Source organism: Dreissena polymorpha, unplaced genomic scaffold (genome assembly GCF_020536995.1).
Source record: "Dreissena polymorpha isolate Duluth1 unplaced genomic scaffold, UMN_Dpol_1.0 chrUn003, whole genome shotgun sequence".
Lineage (NCBI taxonomy): Eukaryota > Metazoa > Mollusca > Bivalvia > Myida > Dreissenidae > Dreissena > Dreissena polymorpha.
Window position 1 is genome coordinate 818480 of NW_026273317.1, and position 23874 is coordinate 842353.

The 23874-nt window shown below is 36.8% G+C and overlaps 1 protein-coding gene across 5 annotated transcripts in view; it reads right to left on the bottom strand.

Moving 5' to 3' along the window:
* Positions 1-2910: 2910 nt before the first annotated feature.
* Positions 2911-23874, bottom strand: part of LOC127863235 (E3 ubiquitin-protein ligase E3D-like) — a 37174-nt gene continuing 16210 nt past the window's right edge. For 2 of the 5 annotated variants that reach the window (XM_052402618.1, XM_052402617.1), the window contains exons 5-10: positions 17501-17647; positions 14167-14260; positions 10087-10207; positions 9269-9405; positions 6657-6819; positions 2911-6160 (exon numbers count right to left, since the gene is read on the bottom strand). In XM_052402618.1, coding sequence (XP_052258578.1) covers positions 6128-6160; positions 6657-6819; positions 9269-9405; positions 10087-10207; positions 14167-14260; positions 17501-17647 — 695 coding nt within the window. In that variant the 3' untranslated portion in view covers positions 2911-6127. The remainder of the gene's footprint in view (positions 6161-6656; positions 6820-9268; positions 9406-10086; positions 10208-14166; positions 14261-17500; positions 17648-23874) is intronic. The other 3 variants (XR_008041006.1, XR_008041005.1, XM_052402619.1) reach the window with 3 other exon arrangements.

Consider the following 23874-nt stretch of genomic DNA (forward strand, 5'->3'; position numbering starts at 1 on the left):
TGTTTGTTTGGTTTGAAAAGCCATGGCCCCATGCCCCAGTCCGTTGTTCGACTCAAAAATGAAAACATTGTTGCAAGTATATTTTGTATAAATTTCTGCCACAATAATCATTCCAGGTACTGAATGTAGTAAGTGTTAGCATTGATTACCATATGAATCCTGTCATGCGAAAATGGGTCTTAACTCTTTCAGTGCTGGAACCGAATTTTGAAGGCCTTTGCAAACAGTTTGGATCCAGATGAGACGCCACAGAACGTGGCGTCTAATCAGGATCGAAACTGTTTGCTATTCTTATAGCATCCTTGGAAAAAATCGAAGAAAACGCTAATTTTAGAAATTCAGCAGACAACATTTTAGCAGACATGCAAAGGGTTAAGTTATATGCTGCTAGTGTAGCTCCAGACCATCTTGTGCATTTTGGTCAGGAGCTACCCCTTCCATAAAGTCAATGTGTATTCTGGTCAGGAGCTACCCCTTCCATAAAGTCAATGTGCATTCTGGTCGGGAGCTACCCCTGCCATAAAGTCAATGCGCAGACAGGTCAGTCTGGAGCTATGATGGCCTCAAATGGCATTCAACCCATTTTTGCATGACTTTTCTCAAATAAAATTCACATCGGATAATGTTTAAAAAATATAAATGTATTTTATATTCTTAGGCCGATGTCATACAATTTATTGGTGCATTTAGATCCTTAAACAATAAGAGTTCTTTACATTGACAATTTTATTTAATTAATTTGATAAATTGTTAACTACCAGGGTATTTAGACACATACGGCAGGTCAAATTTGACAACTGTTTGTGATATACAATATTTTTAAGGTGCATTTTCAGCTCACCTTAGCACAATGTGGTTAATGGTGAGCTTTTGTGATCACCTTTTGTCTGTCGTTTGTCATTAACATTTACCTTGTTAACACATTAGAGGCCACATTTATAGTCCGATCTTAATGAAACTTTGTCACAAGAATTGACTCCATGGTATCTTGGACATGTTCTAAAATGGTTCCGATTGGTTGAAAAACCAACCATGAAAAACATAGCCTCCAGGGGGCGGAGCAAATAAATACAAAAAACACGCTAGAGATTTCTGTAAAATGGATGTGGCTATGGGTGAAATTATTTCACTCAAAAGTCAGAAGGAGAGCTTATCCCCTGATTGTTCCTCCATTCACAAAATTTCAAAATGTGTATGTCAAGATTGTTAGTTTTCCAGTAATATTTAAAAGGGAAGAGTTTGGTTTATCATATATAGCCTTTGATGGATTTTTTTTAAATGTTTCTAGAATTACATTTAAGGTTTTATTTGAAAGTGACATAGTGACACTTGGTCAAATTTTTCCACAGATGCATTTACACACACACGCACAAACACGCACACATATATTCAATACTTTATTAACCAGGTTTTCCGAAGGAAAAAACTGGTTATTAGATTGGCGAATGCGGGCTGGCGGGCTGGCGGAACAAGCTTGTCCGGGCCATAACTATGTCGTTCATTGTCAGATTTTAAAATCATTCGGCACATTTGTTCACCATCATTGGACGGTGTGTCGCGCGAAATAATTACGTCGATATCTCCAAGGTCAAGGTCACACTTTGAGTTCAAAGGTCAAAAATGGCCATAAATGAGCTTGTCCTGGCCATAACTATGTCATTCATTGTGAGATTTTAAAATCATTTGGCACATTTGTTCACCATCATGGGACGGTGTGTCGCACGAAAGAATCACGTCAATATCTCCAATGTCAAGGTCGCCACGACTAAAAATATATTTTTTTTTAAACAAACTTACAAAGGGGCTTAATTTTGTTTGTTCATTTCAAAAGTTCAGTTTGAGTTTTCTCCCTTTATCAGATTTTTTTTCAACAATGAAAACCTGGTTTTGTGACAATTTTGTCCCTTGTTTTCATTGCAATAAGGGAACAGTATAGTATTTAAGTGTATATGTGTTTGGAACACAGATAAGCATGAATATCAAGGTCTTTGAGTTGATTTTTTTTGGGCTCATGGATCTGACCATTGGTTCATAAGAATTTTTTGTGTGACTCCAAATTTTCTGACACCCAAAGTTTACCCTTTAACTTAAGACGATATTTTCTTTTTATTTGGATTTTAACGAAATTCAACTATTTTGCGTGAATCTGAAAGCATCATACATGTTTTACAACCTGATAACAGTTATTAAACCTGTTGGCTAAATGCGAGAAGTGACTGGATTGCTGTTTTTCTTGAAAAAGCAAGGTGCATTTTTTTAAGACAATGGCTTCGCCAAATAATTAATGAAGCAATCATAGAATGGAAAAAAAAGTTATGCTTAAAGCATTCACGTTTTTTCTTGTGAATCGTTTCAGGAACAACTGTAGGATGTAAATTAGTACAAAACAATTTTATCTGATCCCTTATCCAAATTAGTGTATTAATCCTTATTATCAACTCACAATTCAATTATTTACAGCAATATGCTCCTTCTTATGAGAAATAAATTTTCCGTCACAGTATTCTTGTTACAAATATAGTTTATGTATCTCAATTTTTGGACACACAAAAAAGTATCCAAACTTAGAGTTATTGCAAATAATATGAAAATCTCCAATTTTAAAATCACACCACCTAGGCAAGTAATCGTTAGAGTGGAATGAAAATTGTTATATATTTGACCTTGACACGTGACTTTGACCTTTCAAATGGGAGCATGGGGCTTATATACAATGTACAACTTATCGTCTTATTATGGGGAAGAATGATCAAAAGTAATATTAAAATCATAAAAGGCATTTACAAGATTCAGAAAGGAAACAAATGGAAGATAGACATCCAACCTTGGATAGATGGTGCCAGAAGTATTTGCCCTCCTTCTGGAGCATAAAAATAACGTTCTTGCATATACAACAACTATAAACTGATGGAATGCTCTATAGTTTATTTCCTCCATACACAATGTACATGTATATAACTACATAAAAACAGACAACAAACATTTCAAATCGTGCCATTTATTGCCATTGACACCCTGGCTGTTGAAACAAGAAGGTCATGGTGGCCCTGAATGGCTCATCTGAGTGACAGGTACACCACTTGTTGAAGACTTGACCTGGTGACAAAGTTGTTTAACCCACTTGATCCGGATTCAACTAAGGCATTTATCTTAAAAAGACAAACATTTTTGAGTAAGTTTCATCAAGATCACCTCAATAGTAATTTTCTTTTTAAATTACAAAATTTCTTGCTGATGAAAATAAAAGAAAGTAATTTTGATGCCCCCCTTCGAAGGAGAGGCAGTATATTGTTTTGCTCATGTCGGTTCCGTAGGTCTATCCACCAGATGGTTTCCGGATGATAACTCAAGAACGCTTAGGCCTAGGATCATGAAACTTCATAGGTACATTGATCATGACTCTCAGATGACCCCTATTGATTTTTAGGTCACTAGGTCAAAGGTCAAGATGACCCGAAATAGTAAAATGGTTTCGGGATGATAACACAAGAACGCTTATGCCTAGGATCATGAAATTTCATAGGTACATTGATCATGACTCACAGATGACCCCTATTGATTTTCAGGTCACTAGGTCAAGGCCACGGTGACCTGAAATAGAAAATGGTTACCGGATTATAACTCAAGAACGCTTACGCCTAGGATCATGAAACTTAATAGATACAGTGACCATGACTCGCAGATGACCCCTATTGATTTTCAGGTCACTATGTCAAGGTCACTATGACCCGAAATAGTAAAATGGTTTCCGGATGATAACTCAAGAACACTTACGCCTAGGATCATGAAACTTCATAGGTACATTGATCATGACTCGCAGATGACCCCTTTTGATTTTCAGGTCACCAGGTCAAAGGTGAAGGTCGTGGTGACCCGAAATAGTAAAATGGTTTCCCGATGATAACTCAAGAACGCTTATGCCTAGGATCATGAAACTTCATAGGTACATTGATCATGACTCGCAGATGACCCATATTGACTTTCAGGTCACTAGGTCAAAGGTCACGGTGACTTGACACAGTAAAATGGTTTCCGGATGATAACACAAGAAAGCTTACGCCTAGAATCATGAAACTTCATAGGTACATTGATCATGACTCGCAGATGACCCCTTTTGATTTTTAGCGAGGCTGTTTTCGGAGAAAATCCGAGCTATTGTCATAGCCAGCTCGTCCGACGTCATATGTAGTTGCAAATTGATGAGTCCTACATGCCACACCCATTTTTGGGTCACTAGGTTAAAGGTCAAGGTCACTGTGACCTCTAATATAAAACTTAAACAAAAACCTTAACATGCCATACCCATTTTGGGTCACTAGGTTAATGGTCAAGGTCACTGTGACCTCTAAAAAAAAAAAATCTGACAAGCTTTCGCAGCCGAGCGTGGCACTCGTTATGCAGTGCTCCTGTTAAGATTTGACATGGTGACCCAATTTTTTGAAAAACATGACCCCTATTAAAGATTTCACTTGATATTGTAAAATATTGCAACCAAGTTTCATCAAGGTTGAGTAATAAATGTGGCTTCTGGAGTGGTAAAAATGTTTCTCAAAGATTTGGCCAGGTGCCCTAGTACTTGGACAAGCAGATTTAATTTTGACCTAGATATTGTTAAACTAGTTTCATCAAGATTGAGTCATAAATGTGGCCTATGTAACAAGATGTTATGACCTTTAGTCATTAATATGGCCTCAAGAGTGGCAATAATTTGTTGTTTTTTCTCAAAGATATTACCTAGTGACCTAGATTTCGGACATGCATGATCCAGAGTTGAACTTGGCCTAGATATTGCAAAAATAAACATTCTGACGAAGTTGCATCAAGATTTGGTCATAAATGTGGCCTCTATAGTGGTATGTCATGTTTTGTCTTAGATCTCAAAAGGTGGCCTAGCTTTGGTATGCACATGACCCAGATTCAAAGAAGTCAAGATAAATATTCTGACAAAGTTTCATCAAAATGGAGTCATTCATGAGGCCTCCAGAGGTTATTTTCATAAAATTCGACCTAGTATTTGACCATAGTTGACCCACATTTAAACTATGTCCAGATATTTTCAAGATAAACCTCCAGACCATGTTCCATTGAGATTTGACACAAAATGTGGCTTCTAGAGTGATCACCAGCTGAATAAGAGCACCGCATAACGGGTGCCAACGCTCGGCTGTGAGAGCAGTTTTGAATAAATGAAAAATTGTCAGATGCTGTTGTTTTTTTAGTTCACAGTGACCTTTGACCTAGTGACCCAAAAATGGGTGTGGCATGTAGAACGCATCAATGTGCATCTACAAAGTTTCAAAGTTGTAGGTAGAAGCACTTTGATTTTAGAGCCAATGTTCAAAAGGTTAACAAAATGTAAAGGTTTTAACACGACGCCAAACGAGAAGCTGGCTATGACAATACCTCGGGGTTTCTCCGAAAACAGCCGAGCTAAAAATGACAATGTACAACAATGTGGGACATATAATGATCACATAGCTATCATTGAGCTCATCATTCACAGCTGAGCTACAAAAATATTACCACATATTTAGGACATTTTGCATTTCTTTCATTAAGACAAACCTTTTAACAGCTAAGCCCAATTAATATGTGTTTCATTTATTCTACTTTCACAGTCATCAACCAACAATAAGCCATGTAGAAAATATAAAAATGTATAGACTTTGCTTCTTGACATTTCTCTACCATGTCAAATACCATAGTCTCTAGATATCAGCCAAGTTAAACATTGTCACTAGATTTAAGCCAAGTCAACCATTTTTACTTGATGTCAGCCAAGTCAAGCATTTTTACTAGATATCATCCAAGTCAACGATTGTCAGTTGATATCAGCCAAGTCAACGATCGTCACTAGATTTAAGCTACAATAACATGTACGTCAACTATTGTCACTAGATTTCAGCCAAGTCAACGATTTTCACTTGATATCGGCCAATTTCACTAGATATCATCAAAGTTAACGATTGTCACTTGATATCAGCCAAGTCAACTATTGTCACTAGATATAAGCTACATGTACGTTGACTATTGTCACTAGATATCAGCCAGAACAAACATTGTCAGTAGATATCCTCCAAGTCGACCATAGTCAATAGAACGGTACAATGCTGATTGAGTTTCAATGTCAGGATGTGTCTTGGTTCCTCAGAAAGCTTACCTGCAAAATATAAAGCAAATGCTGTACAACAGTTTTTATAACATGATATTATTGTATTATAACAATATTATAATGATCGAAGTGTACAGACATGAAAGCCATAGAGGTACCACTTTTTTATTATGATCGAAGTGTACATACATGAAAGCAATTGAAGTACCTCTGTTATTAATAATATAATTGAGTTGTACATACATGAAATCCATAGAAGTATCCCTTTTCTTTTTATGAAATAAGCCTAGCTATGTGAAAAGAGGGTCTTATGCATGTGAGTAAAATGTCGTCAAAGATTAGCCCGTACAATCTGCACAGGCTTATCAGGGATGACACTGTCGGCCTTAACTGGATTTCTGCTAAGAAGAGACTCTCGTTAAAAGATAAATATTATTAAAGCAGAGAGTTTTGTCCCTGAGTAGCCTGTGCTGACTGAAGGACACTTAACGCACAAGCGTTAAACCCAGTTTTCACAGAGCAAGGCTCCAATAGTTGTACAAACATGAAAGCCGTTGAGGTATCTCTGTGTGCATGGCAGCAATTTACAGTTGCGCACCAGTAACCGTAGCAACTGCAGCAAGACCGGGTGGGGCAAGGTCACGCCGTGTACCGTGTTGTCCTTACGCCAAAGTGATATCACAGACTTGGTCACATAGTCCACAGGCCTGTAGATGGGATACAGTTTGAAGTCATAGAGAATGCTAGGTTTGTGTTGAGTAACAGACAAATTTAAGCAAATTCATACTGGTTTACTTGTTGGGCGAGGAAACCCACCCCTTTTTAGACTTTTCGTAATTTGTTGCAACTTACTTAAAATACAAGAGATTGCCAAGCAATATGGTCCCCTACCGGTGAAACTCCACCATTGTCAGTATTTTTTTCTTTTTTTTTCTTTTATATTTGTTGCCATAGCAACCAGAATTTTCGATGTAGGAATAAAATAAAATGACGTGCATAATCTCCATATTGCCATCTATCCATGTTTGAAGTTTCATGAAAAAATATGAAGAACTTTTAAAGTTATCGCAGGATTCAGAAAAGTGTGACAGATTGACAGACTGATTGACACACAGAGCGCAAACCGTAAGTCCCCTCCGGTAAAACCGGTAGGGGACAATAAATACTGATAACAGATAAGCAGAAAACATCAACCATAAGTATGACCTAGTATTCTATGTTTCAAATATTTTTTTGTCTTTTATGTGTGTAATTAATTGCAAGATAATCTGCGGATAATACATAGCCTGTGTTTCTTTTTACATAACTTGTTTTACTACAAAATTCAACTTTTATTAATGATGTTCACCAAATTGTTAATTAAATTGTGTTAAGACTTTTTCGGCCAATGGAGCTACTTATCTTACAAAACAAACAGTTGCAATTTCGTTCAATTCAAACAACGTTTATTAAGTTTATCTATGAATCAATAACAGAAAGGATTGAAATAGTGGATCATTTCAATACAATTAAGTGACACTATAGCTCTAGTGATGAGTTTTCAGCACTTCCTTACAAAGGCAATTATACAATATAAAGACCCCTGGTCGCTCACCTGAGACCTGCCCTGTTCTGAGCTGCTTTTAAGATGTTTTCAGAGCCATTTTCAAACTCGACTGGGCTTTCATTAAAACTAATGTAATTTCTAAAGTGTTAATTATGTTGCTCCTATAGCCATATATTGAACACTGACCCAACCCCTGGCAGCCATGTTACTTTTTGAAATTGTGTGAATTCAATTTCAAACTGTGCATATATATCATTAGATAACAGTTAATGTTGTGTGCATGTTTCAGCTAGACTTCTATAATGCAACATCAAAATTAGACTTCTAGAAGGCTAACAAGATGTAACTTAAATCTAATAAGGAAACCTATTCCGTCCATTGGCTGCGATGATTTTCAATGGCCTATAACTATTTTTGCTGACATATCATTAGAGCACATATTCTGAGCAAGTCAAGAAACTGGACTAACATCTAACTTCAAGAGTGTTAACAGGGTTTTAATATAGCCATATCTGAAAACAATTATGCACCATGAAGGCCATGTTTTTCAAGAAACTGAAACCATTTTCAAAGACAGCTGAGATATCATACGAACAATTCTTCTGAGCACGTTTCATGAAGATTCAACTATAAATGTGACTTCTTGAGTGTTAATAAGGTTTTACTATTGATATATAATAAAAAAAAGAGCACCGCATAACGGGTGCCACGCTCGGCTGCAAAAGCTTGTCAGATTTTTATTTTTTTAGAGGTCACAGTGACCTTGACCTTTGACCTAGTGACCCTAAAATGGGTGTGGCATCAAGGTGCATCTACATATAAAGTTTCAAAGTTGTAAGTGAAAGGACTTTGATTTTAGAGCCAATGTTAAAAACCTTAACAAACCTTGACACAGACGGCGGAAACGACGAGCTGGCTATGACAATACCTCGGGTTTTTTCCGAAAACAGCTGAGCTAAAAATGACCAACACCCTTCAGCTCCATGTTTTTCAAATGACTTAAGCAATCTTGAACTCTGCCGAGATATCATTACAGCAAATGTGGTGAGTCAATTTCATGAGGATTGGGCCAAAAATATGACTTCAAGAGTTTAAACAAGGTTTCACTACAGCCATTTAAGAAAAACTGTAAAGCCGCCTGATGGACAAGCTTTTCGACTGACTTGAATCATTTCTATCTCTGCTGAGATATCATGAGAACAGATGTTCTGAGAAATTTTAAGGTGATTGGAAAAAACTGTGACTTCTTGGGTTTTTACAATCTTTTTATTTAATTTGCCCTAATAACATTGTTCTTGAACCCACAAGGCCCAGTTTCCAACTCGTACAAATATAATTGGAACAAATGTTTTTAAGTTTCATGAAGATTGGGAAATACTCTTTAAAATTTACAAGATAAAAGTTGACAAAGCATGACAAAAGGCCATCACGAAAGCTCACCATGAGCTCCTTGTGCTCAGATAAGATAAAAAGATAATGTTACAGAGTTTGTATGAAAAAACACATCTTTTTCAATGAACATAAATGCCCTTCATTTCGGACAAAAAATTATTATCACAGATGCTTACATAGTACATATTATTGTATTTGAAATGTGTATTTTTTTATACCTTTTGGAATGACTACTGCATAACTGGCATTTGAAGAGTATTTTTATGGCAGACATCTGTTGAACACTAAATTCAAAGTTCTGTTGTGGATTTTTCTCAGATGTAAACATGGCAACATTTGCATCTAACAGCCACACCTATAATATATGTTCAAAATTAATATAAACGTTTTTCACAATTGCTTTATGTGCATGTGAATATAATGCTTGCTTCAAATTGAATGCTGATGAAACAAGAGATGTATTTGTCAATAACACAATGCCCCCTACAGCACTGCTTTGATTTATTTAAAAAAAAATCATTTGGCAGGTACAGATATTTATCTCCCTTTTAAGCTTATTACTTCCCTTGGATTTGTTTCTTTGACCTTGATGCATGACCTTGACCTTTCACCACTCAAAATGTGCAGCTCAATGAGATACACATGCATGTCAAATATCAAGTGCTATCTGAAGCAACATAGAAGTTATGAGCATTTTTCGAAACCTAAACGCAAAGTGTGACGGAAAGACAAACAGACGGACGGACAGTCCGATCACTATATGCCCTCCTTCGGGGGCATAAAAGTAACAGTTTCTTTTAAATAATAATGATTATAAATCGGTAGCTGCTTATAGTATAGAGACCCACATAGTTGGGGATTGTTGGTTAAAGGGTGGCGGAGGGCGGATATGTATTTTTTTCATTCTGGATTCTGGGGTTGTGTTTTGGGTGGGTTATTGGGTGCGGAAGGACAGGTATTTCCGTGGCTGGGAGGCATGTGTGTGGAAGGGTAAAGTTGGGGTACTATTATGTGACAAGTTGTTACATGTACCCACCAGGCATGTGGACACAGACTGGTCTGGCGTGCCTGGGTTGGCTTCGATGATGAAGCGGTAGCTGCTGTAGGTGGCACTCTGCTCGTGAAGCAGACGACTGAAAAACCCATCTAGATCTTCACTGAAAAAATACATTCCATAATAACATAAAGTCACAGATTTGTCATTACACAATCGATGGTGGGGAAAAGAAGGCAGCCAATCCAGGCCACGAACCTCTCAATACCAAGGCAAATGCTCTACGAAGTCAGCCTACCCAGGACATGATCCAGTGACCTCTCAATACCATGGTGAATGCTCTACCAAGTCAGCCAACCCAGGACGTGATCCAGTGACCTCTCAATACCATGGTGAATGCTCTACCAAGTCAGCCAACCCAGGACGTGATCCAGTGACCTCTCAATACCATGGTGAATGCTCTACCAAGTCAGCCAACCCAGGACGTGATCCAGTGACCTCTCAATACCATGGTGAATGCTCTACCAAGTCAGCCAACCCAGGATGTGATCCATTGACATCTCAATACCATGGCAAACGCTCTACCAAGTCAGCCAACCCAGGATGTGATCCAGTGACCTCTCAATACCATGGCAAACGCTCTACCAAGTCAGCCAACCCAGGATGTGATCCAGTGACCTCTCAATACCATGGCAAACGCTCTACCAAGTCAGCCAACCCAGGATGTGATCCAGTGACCTCTCAATACCATGGCAAACGCTCTACCAAGTCAGCCAACCCAGGATGTGATCCAGTGACCTCTCAATACCATGGCAAACGCTCTACCAAGTCAGCTTATCACACTGATACACAGCTGACCATCAATGCAGCTTAAGTTTGTCACCTTGACAAATGAAACAATTAATTTTGTTAAGCAACATAATAAACATTCCAAAACAGATTGTATTATAAAATAATTTTGTCTTCCAATTTTACTGATGATTTTCAACAAAATGAATGTGATCAATAAATGACAACACTGGTAACAGGGACGTCTTAAAATTTGCTTGCAATACTGAGTGGTACAGAGTAATATGTTGTCATTGGAAAAATAACAAGAGCACCGCCTTGCAGGTGCAGACCGCTCATCTATTTTCTTTTTAAAGGTGAAGGGACTCTCATTTTCAATCACAAAGGAGGGAGGGGTGGAGTGAAGAGGGGTGCATTGTGTGGGGGTGTGGACATTTATTACATTATCTTCCAAAAATGCGAAAAAAAGGGAAAAAAAAAATCGGGGGTGGGGGGTGGGGGGTGGGGGGAGGGATTCTTGGGTGCGATGGTTGGACGGTATTTCAAACATAAAATAATAAAAATAAATATTTGTGTTTTTTAACCGTTTCAAAAAAAAATGGGGGGGGGTGAGGTGTTGGGGTATAGTGTGAGGGTGTGGTGGTAATTTGTGAGATGATCTTTAAAAAAAAAAAAAAAAAATTAGGGGGGTGGTGGGGGATTCGGGTGGGGGGAGGGGGGGGTGGGGGAGGATTCTTGGGTGCGATGGTTGGACGGTATTTAAAACATAAAATAATCAAAATAAATAGTTTTGTTTTTTAACCGTTTAAAAAAAAATTGGGGGAGGGGCTGGGGTGGGGGGGGGGGGTATAGTGTGAGGGTGTGGTGGTCATTTGTGAGATAATCTAAAAAAAAAAAAAAAAAAAAAAAATAGGGGGGGGGGGGAATTCGGGTGGGGGGAGGGGGGGTGGGGGGGGATTCTTGGGTGCGATGGTTGGACGGTATTTCAAACATAAAATAATCAAAATAAATAGTTTTGTTTTTTAACCGTTTAAAAAAAAAATTGGGGAGGGGATGGGGTGGGGGGGGGGGGGGTATAGTGTGAGGGTGTGGTGGTCATTTGTGAGATGAAATCAAAAAAAATAGGGGGGATGGGGATTTGGGGGGGGGGAGGGGGGGGCGGCACGGGCGATGGTTTGGGTGGAGTCTATTGTGGTATGTCAGGTAAGAGTAGTTTTGTCAAAGTATTAATCAAATCTAATCATAAATAAAGAAGTTATGGCAATTTTAGCAAAATTTAATAATTTGACCTTGAGAGTCAAGGTCATTCAAAGGTCAAGGTAAAATTCAACTTGCCAGGTACAGTAACCTCATGATAGCATGAAAGTATTTGAAGTTTGAAAGCAATAGCCTTGATACTTAAGAAGTAAAGTGGATCGAAACACAAAATTTAACCATTATATTCAAAGTTACTAAGTCAAAAAAGGGCCATAATTCCGTAAAAATGACATCCAGAGTTATGCAACTTGTCCTTTTACTGTACCCTTATGATAGTTTGCGAGTGTTCCAAGTATGAAAGCAATATCTATGATACTTTAGTGGTAAAGTGGACCAAAACACAAAACTTAACCAAACTTTCAATTTTCTAAGTATAAAGGGCCCATAATTATGTCCAAATGCCAGTCAGAGTTACATAACTTTGCCTGCACAGTCCCCTTACGATAGTTAATAAGTGTTGCAAGTATGAAAGCAATAGCTTTGATACTGTAGGAATAAAGTGGACCTAAACACAAAACATAACCAAATTTTCAATTTTCTAAGTATAAAAAGGGCACATAATTCTGTCAAAATGCCAGTCAGAGTTACATTACTTTGCCTGCACAGTCCCCTTATGATAGTTAGTAAGTGTTGCAAGTATGAAAGCAATAGCTTTGATACTTAAGGAATAAAATGGACCTAAACACAAAACTTAACCAAAATTTTCAATTTTCTAAGTATAAAAAGGGCACATAATTCTGTGTCAAAATGCACGCCAGAGTTATCTAACTTTGCCTGCCAAGTCCCCTCATGATAGTAAGTAAGTGTACCAAGTTTGAATGCAATAGCATTGATACTTTATGAGAAAAGTGGACCTAAACGCAAAACTTAACCAAAATTTCAATTTTCTAAGTATAAAAAGGGCACATAATTCAGTCAAAATGCATGCCAGAGTTATCTAACTTTGCCTGCCCAGTCCCCTTATGAAAGTTAGTAAGTGTACCAAGTTTGAATGCAATAGCATTGATACTTTCTGAGAAAAGTGGACCTAAACGCAAAACTTAACCGGACGCCGACGCCGACGCATAGGTGATGACAATAGCTCATTTTTTTTTTCAAAAAATAGATGAGCTAAAAATAACTTATTATGCTACATTCATAAATATTATGCATTTTTTAATTGTTTACCAAACAATATGTCAAGATTGTGCTAATTTTATGATGGCTGGTCTAAAACACCAAATGTTAATTCATAACACTGGTATTTATACTAACAACCTTGGTACTGAGTGGTTTATAGGCGTTTAAATCCATCAACCATAAATAAAGCACAAACAATTTCCCATAACATGGAGCTTTGGTACATGTTTCTTCAGAACTTGGATTTCTTTGGATCAGGTTTACAACAATTTAGGATGCATTCTATCATAGAATAGAAGAATGTCGTGGTACTTGACAAACGTGGGAGTGGTGATTAGCTATGTAAGTGGTCTAGTCAGCTGTCATGGTAAAGAACAGGCCCTGATATGAGAAGCAGCAGGTTTGAGTCCCTGACTGTCACCACACATTTAACCAACCAGCAACAAATCAAAAATGATTTGGAGTTCTGATGCATAGGCAAAGACATGCGAATACAAGCAAATACATGCATCAGAATGGCAAAGAGTTGTGTTTTGAACTGATCTATAATGAAAATGGGACAAGCATTTTGAATACAACATGAAACAATAAATATGTATATGCAAAATGAAATCATCAGGCTAGGGCATAAATTATAGTTGGTTATGCAATTTTGCAATTAGTGCTATTGTCACAAAGATAAGTCACAAAGATAGGCACATCAATAAGTTTTTCTTTCAGGTTAAGGCAAACTCCCAAATGTTCTAATTGAACTTTAGACCTTGAACGGTTAATTACATGTCCATTAACCTTTGAACTGGGCAATCATTTGCACCACTCCTTCTTGTTTGGCTTGAAACTTCTGCACAGTTATTGCAAAATCTTTGTTTCCTTAAGACTATCCTAGCTTTGAGGTTTGGTACTAAAGACCATAACTATCGTTGTCTAAGAACAGTGTATATAACAAAACACCCAAACCTTAAAGGGATCTGTGTAGACACTTCATAGGATATATCTTTGATGACAATGGAGTGCAGAAACAGTCTGAGGACTGCATCGTCCTCGTTGGCACCTGAAACAAGCAAAGTAACAAGGGTGACTCAATGTTCTGTGATGCAGGTGAATTTGAAGTCCGCACACACTAATCAGGGACGACACTTTCCGCCAAGAGTTTAAAAGATAAATCCTTAAAACTAGAAATTCCATTATTAAAGAGAAAAGTTTTTCCCTGATTAGCCTCTGCAAACTGCACAAGCTAATCTGGGACAACACTTTACGCACAATTATTAAGCCCAGTTATCTTATTTTGATTGAGACGTTACCTTGTATAGATGTGGTGTATTCTGACTTTTGAGAAACACTAAATTAATCAATGCTGCCATGTACCGGTAATAAGAATTGACTGAACACAAGATTCTCCAACCACAAGGTAGTCCACACCTATAATCATTTTTATTTATTCAAAAAATACAAGCTCTGTATAACTGCCACTATTACACTACAAACTTTATGTTAAAAAAAAATTATGCCAAAAATATTTTTTTCCTTTTTTTATTCCTTGACTCTTACTGTTTCTTTTTTTTAAATCCTTTCCAATTATAACTTTAAATAAATGCTGACAAATAACAATTAACATTTGAAACTAGAGTTTGTCACCATAGCGATATGCCATGACTTGAACAATGTTTGTAGATTACAATAATACCTACAATATATTAAAACTTATGTTTGTAGATTACAATAATACATACAATAAATTAAAACTTTGATCCTTCTAGTTTCAGAAGAAGTGATTGTTAGGTTATATTGCTATATAATTCTATATAAAGTATAGGACGCCATGGGTTTGGCCAGTTTTGACACCAGGTTTGGACTATTTATGTATGTGACCACATAACAATTCTATATGTAAAATGTTAAACCTTTGGACTCTGTGGTTTTATGGAAAAAAACAACTGTTTAGCATAAGTTAGCAACATGAGTCTATAAAAAAAAACTATATAAACCCCTCTCCCAAATGTCAAAATTAAATTAAACATAATAGAGGGCCAAAAAATAATACAAGAATTCCGTGGTCGGAGACATACCCTCCCCCCCTCCCCAAACAGGGCTTTGAACTAGTGACCCAAATTTCGATAGGGGTCATCTACTGTCCAAGGCCAATGCACATGTGACTCAGTCAATTTGTTGACAAGTTATTGATTGGAAACCATTTTCACACTTGTTGTGACAGTGACCTTGACCTTTGACCTAGTGACCCCAATTTAAAAGGGGTCATCTATTTTCCAATGCCAATGGGCATGGGAAGCATCAAGCCAATCAGTCAATTGGTTGACGAGTTATTGATCAGAAATGATTTTGACACTTATTCAGACAGTGACCTTGACCTTTGACCTAATGACCCCAATTTCTGTAGGGGTCATCTACAGTCCAAGGCCAATGCACATGTGAAGTATCAAGCCAATTGGTCAATTCGTTGACGAGTTATTGATCTGAAACGATTACCGTAATTACTCTATGTTTTCATACACTTAAAAATAAAGATTTTTTTTCGTGTCCGAAAACTTAAATACCAAAAATATTCACAAAATATAGGTGTCCAAAAATAGCGTCACTTGTATCAAAGACTACCGGTAATAGCACGCGCTTGTAAAATAATGCCGTGTAGTATAAATTACAGTTATTTATGTTTGCACTGCATTTTAAATAATTTTAAATGCCGATATTCGCTAGTATGAACCTGTAATTAACGCAATAAAAAAGCAAACTATGAATTCTTTGTTTGTTTATTTCCAATAGTTGTTTTCTAACACCTTCCATTGTTTGTAAAACTTGCAATAGGGTGCATCACACTTTGAAGCCTTTACCGGTTGTATTTGTCACAGTTAATTTACTGAGAAGGGGTAGTACATGTACCATTGCGGAAGATAATTGAACTGTTAATTGGCACTACCACTGATAATAGTCATAACGCTTATGCTATCGGGCGAAACCATTGTTTAATAACGGTTTACAAGGTTATTTACCCAATAACGCAAATGTAATGGTCTATTGCCCTCAGGCATGCACCTGCCATGTTTTATGATGTTTATCTGGTTGTAAAACCCCATTATTGAAGTGTCATTAGATATCGAAAACAGAACCAAAATTTGGTAAAATAGGGCTGTAAAATATACTGTCCGAAAACTTAGAGACATTCATTATGGACGAAAACATACAGTAATTACGGTAGACACTTATTGTGATAGTGACCTTGACCTTAGAGCTATTGACCCCAATTTCAATGGCGGTCATCTACTGTCCAAGGGCAATGCACATGCAAAGTATCAAGCCAATCGGTCAATCCGCTGACGAATTATTGATCAGAAACGATTTTCATGCTTATTGAGACAGTGACCATAACCTTTGACCTAGTGACCCCAATTTCAATTGGGGACATCTACTGTCCAAGGCCAATGCACTTGTGAAGTACCAAGGCAATCAGTCAATTTGTTGTTGAGTTAATGATCGGATATAATTGTCCAAGGCCAATGCACATGTGAAGTATCAAGCCAATTGGTAAATTCGTTGACGAGTTATTGATTGGAAATGATTTTCACCCTTATTGTGACAGTGACCTTGACCTAGTGACCACAGTTTCAATAGGGGTCATCTACAGTCCAAGGCCAATGCACATGTGAAGTTTCAAGCCAATTCGTCAATACATTGATGAGTTAATGATCGGAAACGAACTGGTCCACCAACAGACCTACAGACCGACATCCAGCAAAACAAAATACCCCCTCTTCTTCGAAGGGGGGCATAATAACATCCCTAATATAACAAGTGCCGATCATGAGCTTTCAGATATATAAATAAAGTTTATACTTTTATAATAATTATGTTAGGGAAATTCTAAGTTGAAAAGAGGGCTTTTATAATAGAATGATAAAAACGATCACTTGCTTAACTTCACATCTTAAACAAAGATGCATCTAAGTTAGAATGCTGCACATTGAAAGTTGCAAGAGAAATCTATGGCCGACTGACATGCATACATCCATTGTGATTCCATTACATTCCCCTCTACTTCGTACTGGGGGTATTAAACCCTTTACCACTAAGATAAGCATGACAACGTGTGTACAGTCTATTAGAAAATCCAACTTAATTTAAGACCTTTCTTAATAGATTCAAAATTTAAGGCCTTCATTTCCAACCATACCATACTGAGGAACACCAAACAGCATAAAACTGGAAAAAACTGCGAGTAACTTTCTGCATTGCTGCATTTAGCCATTTTCATTTTACTTCTAAGCAGGAAAGTCCTCACCAACATCTGTTTCCATGACTACCCCTAACTGTTGGCCACAACGTCTGCAAACCACTGAGCCTGACTTATTGACCTTCACAAAACCTTTGTTGGTGTATCCCCTGGCAACCAACAGATATGTATCACCAACAAAACACTCTTTTGTCCCTGAAAATTACAACAGAAACAATCAAATATGGCTTTAGCAACAGAATATTTAACTTTTTATTAAAACATCATTTATAAATTAATAAAATTTAGATGAAAATACTTTCAAACAAAAACTTATTTAAATATTTAAACATTAATAGATGAGCCGGTCTTTCTGAAAACTAGCCGTTATGCATGCATGTGAATTACGTGTTGTCCCAGATTATATTGAGTGAACTTCACAAGCTTACCTGCGCCAACACTTTATGCATATGCATTAAGCCTGGTTTTCCCAAACTGGCTCATATTTTTTAACACTAAAAAAAATAAAAAAAATGGTATATTAGTAAATTAACAATTACTTTGAGTTCTGATACAAACTAATTAAATCCAGATAATGCAAGGCTAAAGCAATCTGCAAATAAAGAGGCATTAAAGATTTAGTTTGGGACTATGAAAAATGCCAGATCAAAGACCAGCCTCCCATGTAAAACACAAGAGTTCCGCGGTCGGAGATGACCGCATTGAAGCCGGATTTTTTATTTAAATGACAGGAAAGTACCTTTCGTGTTTTTGTCAATGCAATACTTAAATTACTGAAATATTGTTCAAAGGTCAAAATGAAATGTAAGTACTTTTCAAGGCATGAGCAAACCTTGTGTTGTGCATACCAAAGTTATAACATGGAATAAGAACTTTAACATTTTTACCTACCAAAGTTATAAGAACTTTAACATTTTTACATTCAAGGTCACAGTGACCTTGACCTTAGAATGAATGACCTTGAAATGACCAGTGGTCATCTAAGTGTGCTTGCAAACCTTCATGTCAAGTTTGAAGACTCTATGTCCAAGCATACCAAAGTTATAACAATTTTAACATTTTAACATTTAAGGTCACAGTGACCTTGACCTTCAAATGAATGACATTGAAATGACCAGTGGTCATCTTCTAGTACTGGCCAATCTTTATTTCAAGTTTGAAGACTCTAGGTACAAGCATACCAAAGTTATAACATGAAATAAGAACTTTAACATTTTTACATTCAAGGTCACAGTGACCTTGACCTTCAAATGAATGACCTTGAAATGTCCAGTGGTTACTTACTAGTTCTGGCCAACCTTCATGTCAAGTTTCAAGACTCTAGGTCCAAGCATACCAAAGTTATAACAACTTTAACATTTTTACATTCAAGGTCACAGTGACCTTGACCTTCAAATGAATGACCTTGAAATGTCCAGTGGTTACTTACTAGTTCTGGCCAACCTTCATGTCAAGTTTCAAGACTCTAGGTCCAAGCATACCAAAGTTATAACAACTTTAACATTTTTATATTGAAGGTCACAGTGACCTTCACCTTCAAATGAATGACCTTGAAATGACCAGTGGTCATCTGTTAATCCTGGCCAACCTTCATGTCAAGTTTGAAGACTCTAGGTCCAAGCATACCAAAGTTATACCATGAAATAAGAACTTTAACATTTTTACATTCAAGGTCACAGTGACCTTGACCTTCAAATGAATGACCTTGAAATGACCAGTGGTTACTAACTAGTTATGGCCAACCTTCATGTCAAGTTTCAAGACTCTAGGTCCAAGCATACCAAAGTTATAAGAACTTTAACATTTTTTATATTGAAGGTCACAGTGACCTTGACCTTCAAATGAATGACCTTGAAATGACCAGTGGTCATCTGTTAATCCTGGCCAACCTTCATGTCAAGTTTGAAGACTCTAGGTCCAAGCATACCAAAGTTATACCATGAAATAAGAACTTTAACATTTTCGGGCACGCCGCCACCCCGCCCGCCCGCCCGCCCCCCCCGCCCGCCCGACAACATCAATCTATAAGCCGAGATTTTTTCGAAAAAAATCCGGCTAACAATCTCTCAAAAAGATCTTTTTTCTAAATTATTGCGTAACAGGTCATCAGTTTTGTGCATCCAGTAAGATTTATACTGTCGTAAAAAAAAATATTCATAATCTTAAATAATCATCTTCTACAGTTGCTTTGCAGAAATACAGTGTACATGAAAAATAGTGGTAGTTTTTTGTTAATTTGCTTTATATTTGCTCTAGTTTGATATACTTCATTCATGTCACATCTGTGAGATTACCAACTAAAGCTTTTTCTGGGTAAGCAGGTTGACCAGAACACAGTGCACACACTTTTGCCAGTAACTGACAACGGCCATACTTCAATCATAGGTAGGGGGAGAATGGCCGTAGAAAGGATTTTATGAACAATCAAAACATTCATTATGTGGCCGGGAAGAGAATTTAATCTGCATGCCTCAGGTTTGTGGTCCAGTGCTCTATCAACTAATAAACAGTCAATACCCGATGGCTCGAACTTGATTGGCACGAATTTTCGGTTGGCTCGAATTCTCCTTGATGCACGGATTTTTATTGTTATATATTCATACAAATTTCTGTAGGATTGCTATAATTTGTAAGGGTCGAATAATCGGATGGCTCAAACTGTTTTTACAGTCCCAATCACAATTTTCACACGTTGTTTTGTTAGTTTGGTTCAAACTCTCTTTGGGTCCAATAAAGCTGTTAATTGATAAGGAGGGCGTGATTAAAGGCACGTCATAATTGATGTCACAATGGTTTACTCAAGTGTTAATTGATTTCAGTAAAAGATGACACTGCACATAATCCACTACCGAAGACGTCCGCAAAGAAAGCCATAGAAGCGATAAACGTTATCTGGAAATATCTGGTGGGCTGCGAGGACTCACAAAATGAACAATGTCAACTTGATGCAATTCAAAACTTCGTACTTCGACGACAACTCATTAATACAACACAGACTGATATCGTGTCATTCTTTAAAAACAAAAAGCCTATAAATAAGTAGATGTTGTGCTGTTTAATATTTCAGTGATGTGGTTAAAGTGCTTTTGCATCTTTTGTTTCTTAATGCTGTTTCTTACATGTTCCCGTAAATGTGCTATGTTAAAACTTGCTGATTTAATTTATTGTATGATATTTTTTTCAGTGTATGAGTAACTGTTTAAAATATTGATTAATTAAAATATTAAGTATATATTTATTTCTTGATAATTCGAAAACTTAAAGGCATATGGAGTTTAGGCAGTATGAATACTATTCAACTGAAGATGCTAATCTATTGTAGACTCATGTTAGTAAACAAAAGCATATTAGAAATCAGTTGGCTCGAATTCCGAATTGATCAAACTTTTGTTGTCGGTCCCCGCGAGTTCGAGCCATCAGGTTTGGGCTGAAGTTTAATTTCTTTCTGCATGAATATTTATAAGGCTTGACCTTGTAACTAAGTAGTTTGACCCTGCAAATTCATGTTTCAGTGAAGGATCTTGAGATGTCAGAAGATATTGGTTTTGAATGTTCAGGGCATTTTTTCTGAAGAAAAAAACACAACAAACAAGAAACCTTTTTCCTTTATTTTGCAAACACAATTTTGGGCAAATCAAAACCTGTGTAGAAATATGACCTTGCTAAGGTCGTTGACAAAATTGCTGTACAAATATTTTTCACAGTTTGCTTAAGTGCCATTTCAAGATAACAAAATACAGCAATTATTGGCCAGTTACATAACAAGGGAAAACTGAAAAAAATTCACTCCTCTCCCTGTTTTTTTTTCGGGTACTAGAATGGAAGGCTACTAAAGCTTATAATAAGAAATACATGTATATATATGCTTTGTTTGCTTGATATTACATCTTATATGAACGAAAATGAACTATAAAATAATAACAAAAGGGCCAAGATGGCCCTAGTTCGCTCACCTGAGAGGAGTCGGTTCATTCAATCTTTACCTAATGTCAAACATGACCTAGATATTGACCAGACAAACATCCTGGTCAAGTTTCATCATAATTGAACCAAAACTCTGGCGTAGGGAGTGTTTTTGTTTTTGTAAGATTTGAAATGGTGACCTATATTTTGAGTTGACCCCCCAAACATCAAACTTTGCGTACAAGGATTTTGTATAATATAATGAAAATTTGGACAATCTAAGGGCAATAATTATCAGAGCTCCAGATAAGGGTCGTATTTTCGTAATTACGAATTATTTTCAAGTCCGTTACGTATTTATTTTAAAATCTTGTCGTACCATTAAGAATTACAAAATCAAGTTACGAATATTATTTTTACATTTGTTCGTATCGATTTTTATTGAGTTCTTTTCGTGTATTAAAGATCTTTGCGGTGCTTATATAGAATGGTTATCGGGTTTGTTTAACAAAGCGCATTTTTTCCAATAAAAGCAGCGTATACAGTATATATCTGTCAAAAAAATAATGGCGGCGCCCAGAGAGCGTCCTAAAAAACTGTGAAGCGTACAAAAACACGCGTTTAACATATTTACGCAAAGTGAGCCGAAGTAAAATGTTCAGAAAGAAATTACAGAAAAGATCCTATACGATGTTGTATGTTCAGTTGCCGACACAGTCGGAAAAGCTAAACAAAAACGCGACACGACGGGTCCAAACTTAAACACACAAAAAAACATTGAACGAGTGGAAGGGACAAGTCCCCTGGCTAATCGTTGAAAAGATTGAAGGGGAGAGCCGTTTTAAATATGAAATATTTAAAAATTCATCTAAGGCATGCAATCTAAACACAGTTTGGGCATATGAAGGTATTGGAAAAATAAAATTGTATAATACTGAAAAGACACTGTTGAACTCGTATAAAAAAAGTTGCTAGTATGCTTATTTTGATTTTTTTTTGCATGAAAATAACCATTATTATTTATTTTTAGGTCATTTAGAAAAAATAAGAATTATTTTCCAAAACGTTAAGAATACAATTTCAGAGTTCAGAATTCTTTTTGAATTCTTTTTGAAAATCTGGTAGTAATTTAAGAATTTCACAAAACCTTATCTGGAGCCCTGATTATGGCATTAATTTTGTGATTTTGCTCATCATCAAACTTGACTGAGATCTTTCAGCAACTTTGATAAAGAATGCTTGAGAAATGTGAATGCTAGAGTGTTTACAAACCAAATGTAGACGGACAGCGGACAAAGACCAATCCTAAAACCTCACCTAGCAATCAGGTGAGCTAAAAAGTGTGTTTCACCGCTCTGAGCCATTTTCCAACTTGTCCAAGAAATCAATAAAACCAATGTATTGACTAAGTTTCACGATGATTAGGCAAAAAACCCGGAAGCCATGTTATTCAACTGACCGGAACTATTTTCCAACTCAACTCTCGTATCAAGGAAACAAATGTTCTGACCAAATTTCATGAAAATTGGGCAAAGAATGTGACTTCTAGAGTGTTCACATGTTTTGGCTATATACATATAGAGAAAAATGCCCCGCCCACTGGCAACCATGTTTTTTTCACCGATCTGGACCATTTTGGAACAGGTCTGACATATCAATAAAACCAATGTTTTGATTAACTTTCATGATGATTGGGCAAAAATTGTGACTTCTAGAGTGCTCACAAGGTTTCTCTAAAGCCATATAAGGAAAACTGCCCCGCCCACTGGCGGCCATGTTTTTCAATGGACCGGAACCACTTTTGAACTCAACCAACATATCATTAACACAGACATATAGACAAAGTTACATGAAGATTGGGCATTAAATGTGACTTCTACAGTGTTTACAAGCTTTTTCTTTTTTGTTGACCTAGTGACCTAGTTTTTGACCCAACATGACCCAGTTTCAAACTCGATCAAGATTTCATTAGGACAAATCTTCTGACCAAGTTTCATGAAGATCGGACAATAAATGTGCCTCTAGAGTGTTTACGAACAAATGTGGACAGACGGACGACGGACAAAGACCAGTCACAAAAGCTCACATGCATACCAAATATGAAGGTTATATCTCAAGGGACATAGACGTTATGAGCATTTTTCAAAACCTAAACGCAGATTTCAAAACCTAAACGCAGACCCTTAGTTCAAGGTCAAGGTCACAGGGGTTAAAAATTGTGTGCGTATGGAAAGGCCTTGTCCATATACACATGCATACCAAATATGAAGGTTATATCTCAAGGGACATAGAAGTTATGAGCATTTTTCGAAACCTAAACGCAGATTTTGAAACCTAAACGCGGACCCTAAGTTCTAGGTCAAGGTCACAGGGCTAAAAAATGTGTGCGTAAGGAAAGGCCTTGTCCATATACACATGCATACCAAATTGCATGTCTGTCTTATTGATGTGCAGTGTTAATTGGGAAATAACAATTTTTTGGTGTGAAAAACATTTTTCTTTGATCTTTTCAAATAATT